Source organism: Tachypleus tridentatus, chromosome 10, assembly GCF_004210375.1.
Source record: "Tachypleus tridentatus isolate NWPU-2018 chromosome 10, ASM421037v1, whole genome shotgun sequence".
NCBI lineage: Eukaryota > Metazoa > Arthropoda > Merostomata > Xiphosura > Limulidae > Tachypleus > Tachypleus tridentatus.
Window position 1 is genome coordinate 95219053 of NC_134834.1, and position 15597 is coordinate 95234649.

The 15597-nt window shown below is 36.0% G+C and overlaps 1 protein-coding gene across 4 annotated transcripts in view; it reads left to right on the top strand.

Annotated features, from left to right (window-relative positions):
* LOC143229905 (putative 3',5'-cyclic phosphodiesterase pde-5) overlaps window positions 1-15597 on the top strand; it is a 120896-nt gene that overhangs the window by 62196 nt on the left and 43103 nt on the right. For all 4 annotated transcript variants that reach the window (XM_076462771.1, XM_076462773.1, XM_076462772.1 and 1 more), the window contains one exon: window positions 3058-3109. In XM_076462771.1, coding sequence (XP_076318886.1) covers window positions 3058-3109 — 52 coding nt within the window. The remainder of the gene's footprint in view (window positions 1-3057; window positions 3110-15597) is intronic.

The window sequence follows — 15597 nt, forward strand, 5'->3', positions numbered from 1 at the left end:
GTAGATTTCGGCACATTAAGTTGTGTAGCAATACCGGAAAGAGACACACGAGACTTGTATTTTACAATAATTCGGTTTTTTAAATCACTAGACAGTTGTTTCCTGTTCGCCATGATGACCAAGCAGATAATAACGGAGACGACGCTAAATTGCCGGAAGTACATTTTTTGCTGGCTAAATTCCAATGATTATGAACCCAGTGTCTAGTTCTGGAATGGTATAATGTAGTTTATTTGCCAAACGAAACAAAATTTTTACGAGAATATCAGTTTTTTTTTTTCACACGTTCTGAAATGTACGAACACTTTCAGCTCCTCCTATTTTTGGTTATTTGTTTATAAACAGTTTGTCATTTAATTTACATAAAAATGTACGTAGATGTGTGTTAGTATAATATTTATAATATATCATACTTCTATTAGCCTACTTATGATACTTTTAAGTTATGAGCAAAAAACCACTAGGGACGCAGAGGTACGAATATTTTCTGTGGTAACTGTACTATCCAGGAACAAAATTTGTGTTACATAGTGTAATTGTGGGCAGCTACTGCTGTAATACAATAACTGTCCATTTCACTTTATTAATGTAACAACTAGCGACGACTATACGTTGTATTTATTAACAGTACAAGACATTATCATACAAAATAAAATAGAAATTGAGTGAGAATTTTGTACGAGGACAGAGGACTCTGAGCCGTTCACACAGTATTACACATTGTTTCCTCGGTGGTATGCCACCACTCGTTAATGAATCTGAATCCAGCAGACTATCATTCTGTTGACTCTCAACATTCAACTTTTACTTGGCCTTGCTTAGATATTCATGATCTAGATAAGTATATCATTATTACTCTAGAAAGCTCTGTTACACAGAACTTTTAAAATGGCGGAAAATCGAAACATTTTTAAAACGGGAATTGAGTTAAATACATGCTTAGAGAAGAAAAAGCTTTTACTCTCGTCTCGTTATTAAACAGAATGAGCCACAGCAAAATTGAAATCAATATATTTTGTTGTGTTAGATATTCGAAGAAAACTTACTTTATTCATTCCCTATTTAGACGCTATTTTAGGCGTGATTGCGAAAGAATTGTCAAACATCTTTATCCATTGTATGTCTGTGGAACAAACTTTAGGTTAAAAGGTAATGGTATACGAGCCTAAGTGATCAAAGTGCAATCCGAAATATATTGGATCAACCACTAAATGACGCTGAAGTTGAATGAAGGATTACTGTAACACGAAAACCTAAAACACCAACAGTATAATGATCAGTTTCGAATTTGCACTGATTTGCACTAATCTACTCTAATTCAGCAGTGTGAGACTAGAAGAAATCCAACTAGTTATCACCATCCACCAACAGCTCTTGGGCTACTCTTTTATCAACGAAGAGTGGGGAATAGACCGTAACATAACAAAATACCTGCAGCTGAAAGGGGGCGAACATGTTCAGTGTGAAATTCGACACCATGACGCGCATATTACAAGCTGAGTACCTTAACGATATTAATAATCGCTGTCAAAAATAATATTAAGCTGATAATTGTTTATCTTAGAATGTTAGAACTTCCAAAACTCCCGCTGTTGACTTAGCCAGAAGATAAGTGATCTACGACTACATCATCAATTACAAACATTTAATGAAAGGAAGATGGCCTTAGACCGTTGAATATGAAGTGGACCAAAACCTTAACGCATGAGTGTACTATGGATCATTTAGTTTTCACACGATTAAATGGTCGTGTTTCCGTAGTGTTTGCCTTTTGTGTTTTGTTTTCCTTTTTCATAACTATTTTCAGCACTGTGTACTCCAGTCTAGCTAGATACGTACATTTTCAAATCACATAGACGACGACCACTTCAAATGTATCTTATTGGTAATTCGTGTCAGTTTCTCAAACACTACAAGTTTAACAGGTTTTACCTCAAAGTTTGGTTTGTTTTGAATTTCGTGCAAAGCTACACGAGGGCTATCTTCGCCAGCCGTCCCTAATTTAGCAGTGTAAGACCAGAGGGAAGGTAGCTAGTCATTACCACCCAACGCCAACTCTTGGGCTACTCTTTTACCAACGAATAGTGGGATTGACCGTCACATTATAACGCTCCCACGGATGAAAGGGCGAGCATGTTTAGTGTGACGGAGATCTGAACCCGCGACCCTCAAATTACAAGTCGAACACCTTAACCCACCTGGCCATGCCGGGCCTTACCTGAGAAAGACGATTGTTACAAATATAAAAAACTGTTCAAAGCACGACTCTATTTGCTAAGTTAAAAACCAAGTTTCGATACTCATAGTGGGCATAGCACTAGACAGCCCATTGTGTGGCTTTAAACCTAATCACAAAAAAACAAAAGATCAGTTGAGTAAAGAACTGTAAAAAGTATTTCTAATAAGAAAAACATTTATGATTTGCTCTTCTCTGTTACCTGTTTTTTTAGGTGGACAACAACAGATTATCTCTGCTGTGTTCATCACGGGTATTGAACGCCGAATTTTACGTTGTACGTCGTACGTTGTATTCAGTGTGCCTCCCTCGCGAGTTCGAATCCCCGTCACACCAAACATGCTCGCTCTTGCAGCCGTGAGAGCGTTATAATGTGACGGTCAAGAGTAGCCCAAGAGTTGGCGATGGGTGGTGATGACTAGTTGACTTGCCTCTAGTCTTACACTGTTAAATTAGGGACGGCTGGCGAAGATAGCCCTCGTGTAGCATTGCACGAAATTCAAAAACTAACAAAACAAACAAACAATGTGCCTTGCAACGTTAGAAGCCGAGTTTCCATGACCGTGGTGTGTGGAGCACAGGTATCCCGTTATGCAGCTTTGTACTCGAGTACAAACAAGAACAATTCAATATAAAGTTTTTTAAGTATTTATTTTTATTGTAACATTGATAGTTTCAACGGAAGCATATAATTTGTGTTTGTTTCAAATTGGAGCTTATTTTAATTTGTATTAATTATTAAAACATTGCTTTAAAACAATGCTGCTTAAAACATTGTAAAAACATTTAACATTTGTAAATAGTATTTTTGTATGTTTTAGGTCTATATTTCAAGACATGATCGTGATGGATTCTGTGATCGTCAAGATAATGGTAAGATTTATGTTAAAGTATATAAGTTGATTCGTGGACAAGACCTAACTTTGTGTGCGCATGTGCGTATATAGATAAACATAATTTAGTACTTGACGCACTAGTTATAAAGTAAGAAATAGATCTACAGCGAAAATCTGACACTTGCAAGAATGTAAACAAATTACGAAGAACTAAGTTTGGAACTATCATACTAATCCCAACAACCAAGAAAACAACTAAAAGCGTACTCGAGTATTGAAGCATATTTTGCTTATATAATAAGTTGACCATGGATTATTTATGAGCATGCTCTGTTAAACACTTAGCATGTTCCAATCCCTCAAACGCATCATTTTCTTGTGTTTGTAAATCATTGTTTGACACCTTATTAACTAAAATTGTGGTTTGTCTTTTGTTTGTTTGTAATTAAGTACAAAGCCACACAATTGGTTGTCTCTGCTCTGCCCACCACGAGTATCGAAACCCGGATTCTAGCGTTGTAAGTCTGCAGGCATGCCGTTGTGCCACTGGGGGATTGCTGTTTTTTGAAATATTTTTTTTATATCCTGAAGAACTATTATCCACCTATCGGTAAACACTACGATTGTATCACTTTTGTCAATAATGTTTTTTATCCTACATGTTTTTTTACTGTAATTGAGAAGTTTAGATCGTCAGTACAAATTTTTAAGGTGGAGAAAGAAAAAACAGATTTGCCTCAATTTCAGCGTTTGTAATTTGTTTAGTATTTGAATATTTGTTCGGGTATTAGAACTATTCTGCTGATATTTTCGATTACCGTTCGTTCATTCTTTAAACAAGAATCGTATAACTTGGTGCACATATATATTTGACATTTTAGAACCTTGTATCACATTATCTATTAGCGATAAAACTAAGATCTAATTTCTCATTAAAAGTCTGTTTTATTAAATGTTCATCTTAAATTTAAGCTTCCGGGCTACAAAAGTAATATATTTCCAAAATTCAGATGTCTTACTTCAACGCAGTCGACTCGAAGTTTAATTTTGTCTATAAAGTGTTGAAACAAGTCTGGTATGTGATATTGTACTCGAGTGTCTATACTTTGTGTAATTACGTGAAATCTATTTTTAAGTGACGACAATGTAGTGGTTCACTTCATAAAACAGTAACTCAATTATAAGCACAGTTTAGAAATATCTGCTAGATATATAAAACAAATTACCCAGGAAACATAAAATGTCAAACTAATGAAGAACGGACTGTTGGTTAATCAAAAAACGTTTTATTTACATGGGAATATACGTGTTTTCTGTTAACCTTATGTATATTGTCTACACATTATTAATAATGGAAAGCAGAAGTGCCTAAATATGTTTATCATTAAAGGCATTTTAATGAGAATCTGATATTGCAGTTCGTACTCTATGATGACGAATTTGTGTAGCTTCTAATCAAGTCTACTAATATAATCGGCTATATATTTTAAGCAGTCTAATATAGTGGAGTTGGCATATAATGTAGAGGGACATTTTATATTAATATTCTTTTCCATGTTCTAAAGTCCTTAATGAAGAAAGTCATTTGATTTCGTTAATAAAGATGTTATTTACAAATCACAGTTTAATCTCCAAGTGTTCACACATGATTATTTTAAAGGGTTTCCACGTTCTGTGTTTTAACACAACGTTAGAGGCGCTGTGAAATCCAAATTTATGGTTAGAAGAAAAGCATGGGATATGTTATACTTTGATCTTGTTTAATATATTATTTTTTGTTATAAACACAGAACCACACAAATATTAACTGCGCTTTGTTTACCGCAGAGATTGAACTCATATTTGGCGTAATAAGTCATCAATTTTACCACTGAGTCGCAACGAATATCACCTTATGTGCACAGTCAGCTAAAGAATTATACGAGGGCTGTTCAAAAAATACGCGGACTGTTTGAATTGCGCGGCTCCAGTTGGTTCCAGGGGAATCCGCTTGGTGTCGCTAGATTCGCACAGATCAGCTGATTACGACTCCATTTCCCGATTGCAGATATCTTCATTTGTGTATTAGCTACGCGGTTTTAAGTGAAGTGCAATTTTTTCGTTTGGCGGATTTCAGAATGAATGACCTGAAGGAGCGACGACTTGCTGTTAAATTTTGTGTTAAACTTGGAAAATCTGCGACTGAAACTTTTGCTATGCTTAACACGACTTACGGTGATGTTGCTATGAAGCGTACGGCATGTTTCAAGTGGCATGAACGTTTTAAGGATGGTCGACAGTCCATTGAAGATGATGAGCGTCACTCACACGTCGACAAAATCAACATCCTGGTGCGGGCAAATCGACGTCTGACTGTCAGGGAGCTTGCTGAAGAGTGTGGGATATCAGTTGGATCTTGTTACGAGATTTTGACCGAAAAAATGCAGATGCGCCGCGTTGCTGCGAAATTCAGCCCTCAGAACTCGTGAGTTTTTGGCCAAACACTCGATCACTGTTCTTCCCCACCCCCCCTACTCATCTGACCTTGCTCCTTGCGATTTTTTCTTGTTCCCCAAACTCAAAAGACCCTTGAAAGGAAGAAGATTTGAGACGATTCCCGAGATTAAGGCAAATGCGACGAAGGAGCTGGAGGACATTACAAAAGAAGCGTACCAGGACTGTTTCAACAAGTGGAAACACCGTTGGGATAAGTGTGTGCGTTGGGGAGGAGAGTACTTTGAAGGGGTCCCAGACCTGTAACTTCTAAATAAAGTACATTTTGTTAAATGACGTCAGTCCACGTATTTTTTGAACAGACGTCGTAGCTCTTAACCAGAGGAAGACGTCAGCATCGTCACAGTTATAACGCCCACATAGCTTAAAGTGAGAAACGTGTTTAAACGAACATCACGGCTTGAATCTTCGCCATTATGACCTGCAGCAAAACAGAAACAGCGAGAAACATCGCAAGTATCATCATCATATTACTAAATGTATAAAAAATTCTTTTTTAAAGCGACATTAGTTTTTTGTGTGAAAATCATACTTAATATTAATCACATTAGAACTCGTATTTATTCTTATTACTTGGAATGTTTTATGTTTGTAAAATTTTATTTCATTCTCGGTATCTCAAAATACGTACTCGATTTCAAATTTTATATGTGTTAAAAAGGGCTAATTATGTGTATGACCAAATGATAACACTATAATATTTCTCTTATATTTACAACGTTTTTACTCCTTCTTGTGAAACGTGATATTTTTTAATTAATTATTTTCTTTGTGCTCTCGGATGATGAATTTTCTAATGCATGAAACAAGCTTTGAGATAGTTTATCAACGCTAGACTAAGATTAGGTTTTGTAACAAAACTATTATATATTAACTTTTTGAGATAAATATACTGAGTTATAAACACCTTAGGGTATTTTAAATTTTACTTCATTTAGGTTATTTAACAGAGTTAATTGACATGGTTGGAATTGAGGACTGTTCGACGATATATACATCTTGGTCCAGAATGTTGGCAAGTTAGTTATTAAAGTCATGAAAAATGTAGGTAATTGCATATAATTTATAGACAAATATAACAATTTCACTTAGCAATTAATATAATATTTTGAATATAATTGTACTTGCTTTTCTTGTTACTAAATAGGAAAAATAATTTAAATTATTCTTATAAAGACTAATTGAGATTATAAATAAAGCTAATAACAAATACTTTTTACTTCGGATGAATTTTAATATTTTTTTAAGAAGTTATTTCGGCTATGAATAAGCCTTCAACAATAATTAAAGTAGGCCTAAGCATAAATAGTGAAATAAATGCTCAAGTAAGTATATAAATTATATAATACATTTGAAAACTTGTCTGTTTTCAAGCTTGCACAAAAAACGAATTTGTTTTTGGCTATCCGCGCCAGCCGTCACTTATTTTGCAGTGAAAGACAAGAGGGAAGGCAGGTAGTCTTCACTACCCGCCGTCAACTTTTGGGTAACTCTTTAAACAACGAATTAGAGATTGATCGTAACTTTGTAACGCTCCCACAGCTAAGAGGGGCGTGCTGTTTGGTAGGATGGGGATTCGAACCTTCGACCCTCAGACTGCCAGTCTACAAAACAGTCTGAAGTATATTAATTTTTATTTGGTATTATTTGTAATTTATCTTAACTTATAAAATCGAATGTAAATTTCATTACTACAGGTAATGAAATTTCTTCACTTTCATTGAAATTTCCCTCAGTTGCACAGTGGTATGTTTGTGGACTTACAACGCTAGAAACCGTGTTTCGATACCATTAGTGGGCAAATTACAGATAACTTATTGTGTAATTTTGTACTTAACTTCAAACAAACAACAAATTATTTGCATTGTTTGTCTGTGAAAAACAGCGTTTGAATTCATTCAATAATAATTGTTAATTGTGTATTTAATCACTAATAACGAAGGTCTTGCCAATGTCAAACAACCGCTGTCTACAGGGTTAAATAGGCTATGTCAAAACGATTTTCAGTTTGCAAATGAGCAAAATACGCAAAAACCTGAACCGATATAAATTTGCAGTTAAATAGAATGGATCAGAAGTACGTGTGTACATTCTCTGGCATTACGTAGAGATACGTCATCGAAAAGGTCACGTTTAGGAAAGATTTGTAACAGTTCTTTTCGACAGGGAATATATGACGTCATATCCCATCTGTCTCAAGCTATTACTGAGGGCTATGTTTTTGTAAACGGACGTTTTATTGGGATCAGTGTTACTAAGGGCTGTGTTCATGTTGACATACGTTTTACCACGGTTAATGCTGCTAAGAGCAAGTGTTACTACAGATAATGTTACTAAGGGCAGATGTTACTATAGGCAGGCAGTTCAATAGAATGATAAGCTAGCTCATCGTGTGGTTTCTGAACATATGATTACGTCATCAAATTATACCTTTCTTTTTATAACATTAAGTTCCAGTTAGCCCAGCATGGCCAGGTGGTTAAGATGCTTCACTCATAATCTGATGGTCGCGGGTTCGAATCATCCCCTTCGCACCGAACTTGCTCGCCTTTTCAGCCGTGGGGGCTGACTATTCGTTGGCCTTTCTACTGGTCTTACACTGCTAAATTAGGGACGACTAACGCAGATAGCCCTCCTGTAGGTTTGCGCAAAATTAAAAAAAACAAACAAACAAACACTAAGAAAGCCAAGCGAGATAAATTTTTTTCATTCATATCAGTGTCCATTCCTTGAGGTTTTGAACATTGGAAATAAGTTAGGCTTAAGTTTAAACGTGACTTTATTGATTTATTGTCTTATTTTAACTATCATTAGGCTGACTAAGGATGGCCTGGCATGGCCTAGCTCGTTAAGGCGTGCGCTTCGTAATCTGAGGGTCGCGGGTTCGCGCCCGAGTCGCGCCAAACATGCTCGCCCTCCCAGCCGTGGGGGCGTTATAATGTGATGGTCAATCCCACTATTCGTTGGTAAAAGAGTAGCCCAAGAGTTGGCGGTGGGTGGTGATGACTAGCTGCCTTCCCTCTAGTCTTACACTGCTAAATTAGGGACGGCTAGCACAGATAGCCCTCGAGTAGCTTTGTGCGAAATTCCAAAAACAACAACAACAGCTGACTAAGGTTAATGAAATACCAAATTATCTCAGTTAAGTGTAAAAAAAAGTAAATGAACTATGTAAACCTATTTGCGGAATCCAAATCTAAAAATTGTGTACACAACCTGTTTTAGAATCCATAAATTGACAAGAATTTTGACTTGACAGTGTCTCAAAATAAACGAATATGAGTAATTCAGGTCTATTTATATACAGTAAGTTTAATATTCCCTAACTTTTGCAAGTAGTAATAGATCTTTCCTACAGTTCAACCATACTAACTGTATAGTTGAAATGCCGAAATGAAGCTGGGATTTCAATATAACATTGAGATTCAACAATTTGTTATTCCACAAGTGGGGTTCCACAAGTGGGGTAGGACAGCCCCTTTATAAAAGTGCTTTTCAGGATTAACCTCGCAGCTCCTTGTTTAGTGTTTCAACAGAATCCCAACTGGATCTAGAAACTCTTGATTGATGTACCTCTAAGTAACGTTTGAATGGTAATTACCGTCTGTATTATCTTATTGAGAATGCAAAATTTCAACCATCTGAAAAAAATTTAATGGTCTCATCAGGAATATGAGAAAGTATTATGTGGCGTGGAACTCGACAGATCTTAACCACGATACCATGTAAACAGTGCAGTTTGCTGTGTTTTGAAAATTTGAAAGAATGATTGTCATTTATTAAACAGGTTTTTTTTTTAAACCTGGGAAACGGCTGTTGTGAAAGATGAACTGAGTTAGACAAGCATGGAAGAAGCGCTGAATATACATCAGCAAAGCTAACAAGGCGCTAATCATTCTATACAGCTGCTCAGTTAGAAAGAATGTGGTGTTCAATAGAGAACTAAAAAAAAACAGAGAATCGTGTGCATTATAGTTATTACATTTGTTTTGGGCCAACGAGGCATTAAGTTTAGAACTGGGAACAAAGAACAGCAAGTAAATAATTTCAGTTCATTCGTAAACTGGGGCCAAGTTAAAGAGAGACGTCATCAGCACGCTATAGAAACAGAGAAATATGAATCTTCACAGATTTAAAATGAGATAATAAAGTTTTGTGAGCAAGAAATATTTTCAAATGGTTAAGTCAATCTCACAGTACTGGGCCCGGCAAGGCCAGGTGGGTAACGCTCTGATGGATGCGAGCTCCAATCCTTGTCTCACTGAGAGTGCGTTATAATGTGACAGTCAATCCCGTTATTTGTTGGTAAAAGAATAGCCCAAGAATTGATGTTGGATGGTGATGACTAGCTAGCTGCCTACTCTGGAGTCTTACACTCCTACATTAGGGACGGCCAGCGCATACAGCCGTCGTGTAGTTTTGCGTGAAATTCTAAAACAAAAAAAAAAGTAGTGGAATCCATTAGCAGATGAAACTGGTGATTTCTCTATCTATGAACAAATCTGTATATCTATAAGGTATGTGGACAATGAGGTTTGAGAGGATTTTCTTGTTCATGTTCAGACCTGCAGAATGAATAATGAAACAGTAAAGTTGTTTCTACTCTGAAAGACCTGGGGACTAAATATGGAGTAAGTCAAGGATGTCATAGGGTAATTGTCATAAGCTTTGACAAAGTTGGAGTTTAAACAAAAATAAAGAATCATTATTAAAATGCTGTCTTTGTCTGTTGTCACTCACATGTGTTAACAATAGTACTTCTAGATGGATCCATGAACATTCCATGGATTCGCAATTTACGTGACATGGTGGAAAAGGGGTTTTGTGGTGGAGGTGCAGAACAACAAGTTTTTATATGAACAGACGTCTAGAGATAAGGAACACAAGAACATTTCAACGAATTACCATAAATGGATGAAAAATATATGGAGGAGTTCTGTAACTAAAATGGTGCAACCAAGCAGAGTTTGAAAGAGAGAGAGACAAACGCCCAAGTACCCTGTCAGCATTGATAGCCAAGTATGAGTCTGTCCCAAATGCGTTAGAAGGTATTCAAAACGAGAGCAGTGGTCATGCTGCACGAGCTAGTGATGCAAAGTCTTATATTAGGCTAATGATTAAAAGGCATTTCCTTACATGTCTTTATGTGGCACAGTTGTACTTGGCTATTTCACTTCAGTCACTAATTCACTGTAAGCAGTTGAGTGTGATTGGTCCAAAGCATATGCTGATGTTAACTTGTCCGAACAGGCTATCAACAAAGCAACATCAAGAAATATCTGTGGACAAACTGTGGACTCGTATCAAATACGGGACAATTGATATTGAGGTCACGAAAAGCGATACAACTGTCTCACAAAAACTCCGGGCAAATGCAGCTGCTAAAGATATCAAATCAGAGAGTACCAAAGATTATCCCAGAATCAACGTGTTTCATGTTGTCATAGACCATGTAGTTTCACAATGAAACATAAAGTTTGAAGATCAACATGCAACCGATGCCCTTGTTCCCAAAAAAAAACGTGAATCGCGACAACAACGTGTGTCAAATGTTATTTCGTGATGTGAAAAGTTTCTACAAAATAATGATTTTGAGGTGAAGCTCAAGAAGTGGTAACTTCCGTGCAGTGATTTGCCAGTTGCTCCAAGGATGTAATAAGATCTTTTGCAGCACGTGATCTGAATGTTTTCCCGCATTTCTCAGGATTTTCTGCATTTTTCTCGCAACACATTACTACTTGCTTGTGGGCGATCTTTTTCAGCCCTCCGTCGACCCGCCGAAGTATGACTGAAAATCACATCAGTGGACTAGTATTGATGCCATATCCCAGAAAAAGTGACATTATCTAACTCCAAATACATTTTTCCAAAAAAGTCGAACTTAAGAGTATTATTCAAATAGTAGGCCTAACTACAAACTTTACTATCTTGTCAGTTTTGCTGAACAGAAATAAACCATGGTATTTACAAATTATGAACTATCCATAACTCTAAAAATTCCTCATTTTATTTTTAAGGCCAAGCTTGGTTTACATGGAAGGCAGAGTTCCGTCTCGGGACGGATTTCTATCAATTGAAAAAACTTAAATCGATAAAATGAAAACTCCGACTTCTAAACTTCAATACCGAAAACTATTGAAGAAACTATTACCACAAGTGTATACTTGCTTTGAAACAGTTAGACAAACTCTTACCGATATGTAACTTCCGAAAAACTCTGGAATATTGTGGACCAGTAAAACATATATTATGAATATAGTTGATTAGTGTTTTCCGAAGTGTCGTATGTACCACATTATGGAGGACATGTACTGCTGCTGAACGTGAGAGATTTTCGTAAGTGTTATATGTATCAGGTCATCCCTAAAATAATGTCCGATTTTAGGTTCAGAAAAAGAGAAAGGATTTTAAACGCTTTTAATGTTATTTAATCAATAATGTATGTTCCATTATTATTAATTACTTCCTGCCAACGATTCACAAGCTTCTGAACGTCACTTTTATAAAATTGTTGGTGTTTGGAGGAAAAGGATGTAGAGAGTGTAGTTTTGACAGCTTCATGTGTTCCAAGCTCTTTTCCATCAAGATAGTTCTGCAAACTTTGAAACGGATGATAATCAGATGAGGCAAGGCCTCGAGAATAAGGAAGATGTAGAAGTTTTCCCAGTCTAGCTTTTCAATCTTTGCAGATGTGAACCTTGTTGTATGGGGCCGTGCATTATTTTGGTTTGGTTTGGTTTGAATTTCGCACAAAACTACACGAGGCCTATTTGTGCCAGCCGTCCTTAATTTAGCAATGTGAGACTAGAGGGAAGGCAGCTGGTCATCACCGCCTACCGCCACTCTTGGGCTACATTTTTACCAAAGAATAGTAGGATTGACAATCACATTATAACGCCCCCACGGCTGAAATGGCGATCATGTTTGGTGTGATGAGAATTTGAACTCACGATCCTCAGATTACGAGTCGACTGCCTTAATTACCTGGCTATGCCGGTCCTGCATTATTCTGATGTAACACAACACCCTTATGATTGATCAAAGCAGGCCTAGTTTCTTTCAGTGTAACATTCAAGCGCACTAACTGTTGACAATAGAAGTTTGATGTAATCGTTACGTTGAGAGGCAGCAACTCAAAGTGGATCACACCAACAATATCCCACCAACCGTTTAACAAGACTTTCCTGGGGCGGAAGTCCATTTTTTGCTGTGCTTTAGCCAGTTTACCTGCACTGAGCCATTGTCTGCGGCGCTTAATATTTTTATAAAATATCCATTTTTCATTTCCAGTCACTAACCTGTTCAAAAAAAAGGTGAGTGACGTTCACGAGAGTGCAGAGAAGTGCAGATATCCACTCTTACTTTACGGTTGGCTTCTGTCAAATCGTATGGGACCCATTTTCCAAGTTTTGACACCTTTTCAAGCTGTTGCAGATGATGGTGAACTGTTGCATGGGTTGAATTAAGCTTCTGTGCTAGTTCTTCAACTGTTACAGCACAGTCTTCATCAAGTGCAGCCAGCAGCAAGTCCTCATTAAACTCAAGAGGACGACCTGAACCTGGCGCATCTTTTAAGCTGTAGTCACCTGATGTTAATTTCTGAAACCTTCGACCTTTACTTTCATTGAAAGACTCCGCACTACAAACATCTTGAATGTTTAGTGTAGTTTCTGCTGCACTATGCCTTTTTTAAACTCATAAAGTATTATATATCTAATGTGGTCCTCAGACATATCCATCTTCATAAGGGTTTATTTAATTAATGATCTAGAAAAGTGGAGTTGGGTTAGTTTATTTTATTTGTCTGAACATTTTTATACACGTCCTACTACATATTTTAGTCATTAAAGTCTTCTACAAAGACAGAAATGATGATGCACTTTTTGTATTAAATTTTTGGACATTACTTATGGGATGATCCGTTCAAGTGATTTCCGTACAATCATAAAAGTGATCGAACTTTATAGTTATATTATTTTATCTCTAATAGACCTAAACTGTGTGTGACTTTGCAACTGAAGTCGTAAAACTAAACAGTCTTAAAATTAACGAATTAACAATATTATCGTAAGTATGGTAATCAAGGAGTCTTACCTGACTGCATTATTAGTAAGCCTATAAAATCTTAATGTCAGTAAGTTGGCGTAACATAACTAAAAATCCTAGAGTAGATATAATAATAATAATAATTTGGTAACAATCTACGTCATAACTCCTTCATTCAATAACGCCTAGTAATATTGACTACTGTTGAATTTATATAGAAAGTATTCAGATTTATTATGGAACTTGAACAAGTATTTGAGCTTTCGCAGAATATTTATAATTACATTGGAAAACGTTTGCAAAAGTGAATTGTAGGCCTACGTTAAGTGTCCATAATTTACTAATTTTTACGTGTAAGGTATCAACTTTTTTTTCATAGCTGAATTTACATAAAAATATGAAAGTGACTTGATATCACTTCTAGAATGACAGTATGAAATTATTACAATAAACAATGAAGTATATTTTATTGTAATAAATACTGTGCAGCAAATGTGTTGGATTTATGAGGTGTGGAAGAATCGATGTCTTTTTTTTTTTTTTTTCTCTGTTTAGACCATAACTTAATGTGAAAAATAATGAAAACAATGATATTAAGAAATGCTGTAAATAGTTTTTCTATTAATAACATCAACTACTTAAATATTTACTATTCCATTGTAGGATACGTTATGATTATCAACTCCATACATCAGATTTGGAACAGCATTTAGTTATTTATTACTGGGCTATACGAGATACAAGAATTGTACACAAACGTTTCATGTTATAAACTGTGTTCTTTATGCTGTATGAAAAATGTACTAGATGCTGTGATGGACTCATAAATTTCAGTGTTATAATGCATGAGCAACGTAAGTAAACAATATAGTAATTGGATTTACAAACAACGAAAGTAAACAATATAGTAATTGGTAAAAATCAGTTATTTTACTGCGATACGAAAAAGGTGCAGATTTAACCTGTTACATAGGTTAAATAATATTATAATAATATTATAACAGCTCTTGTTGGTAACGCTTCTAAATTTTATAGATTGTATATTAGCAATCTCACCAGAAGGTAAGTGCCTATGAAGTTGAACTGTGTACAGGTTTCGTAATTACAGATTCAAGGAGTAACATTGAAGTAACTGTATTGTTTGCTTGTTTTTGAATTTCGCACAAAGCTACTCGAGGGCTTTCTGTGCTAGACGTCCCTAATTTAGTAGTGTAAGACTAGAGGGAAGGCAGCTAGTCATCACCACCCACCGCCAACTCTTGGGCTACTCTTTTACCAACGAATAGTGGGATTTGCCGTCACATTATAACGCCACCACGGCTGAAAGAACCAGAATGTTTGGCGCGACGGGGATGCGAACCCGCGACCCTCAGATTACGAGTCGCACGCCTTAACACGCTTGGCCATACCGGGCCAAAGTAACCGTAATCACACTGGAACGGTCTAATGGTAATACAACAACGATGACGTAGATTTCTACTACATCATTCACTAACCAGTTATAGTAAAGGTTGTGTATACCTCGCCCTTCCATCAACCACACAGAAGTTAGTTTTATAGTCCCAATGAAATGCTATTTAAGTTGGACCTCTAGACAATATTAGTGAAGCTTAGTGAAGAAAGTTCATTTGTTTTAATTTAATTTTCTGTATATTTTGCATTTCAAATGAATGTTCTGTAGAAAGTAATAAGTATGTTTTTCAAACAGTTTTATAATAAAGTAATGGGTTAAAGAGTAAGATATTTAAGACTTTATGCTAAGTTACTATATGTGATAAATATTTAGGGATTCAAACAACTACGTTATCATGAAAAATCCTTCCTTTTCGTGACAGAGCTTTGTAAAAAAATACGTTATGCAAATAAGGTAAAATATTGAAATGAAAAACGATAGAGCTAATGAAATAGCGGACTAATGTGAGGTTCATTTGGAATAACTGTAATTGTGATACAGATGAAAACCTTTTTCAGTACAAATATTGCAAA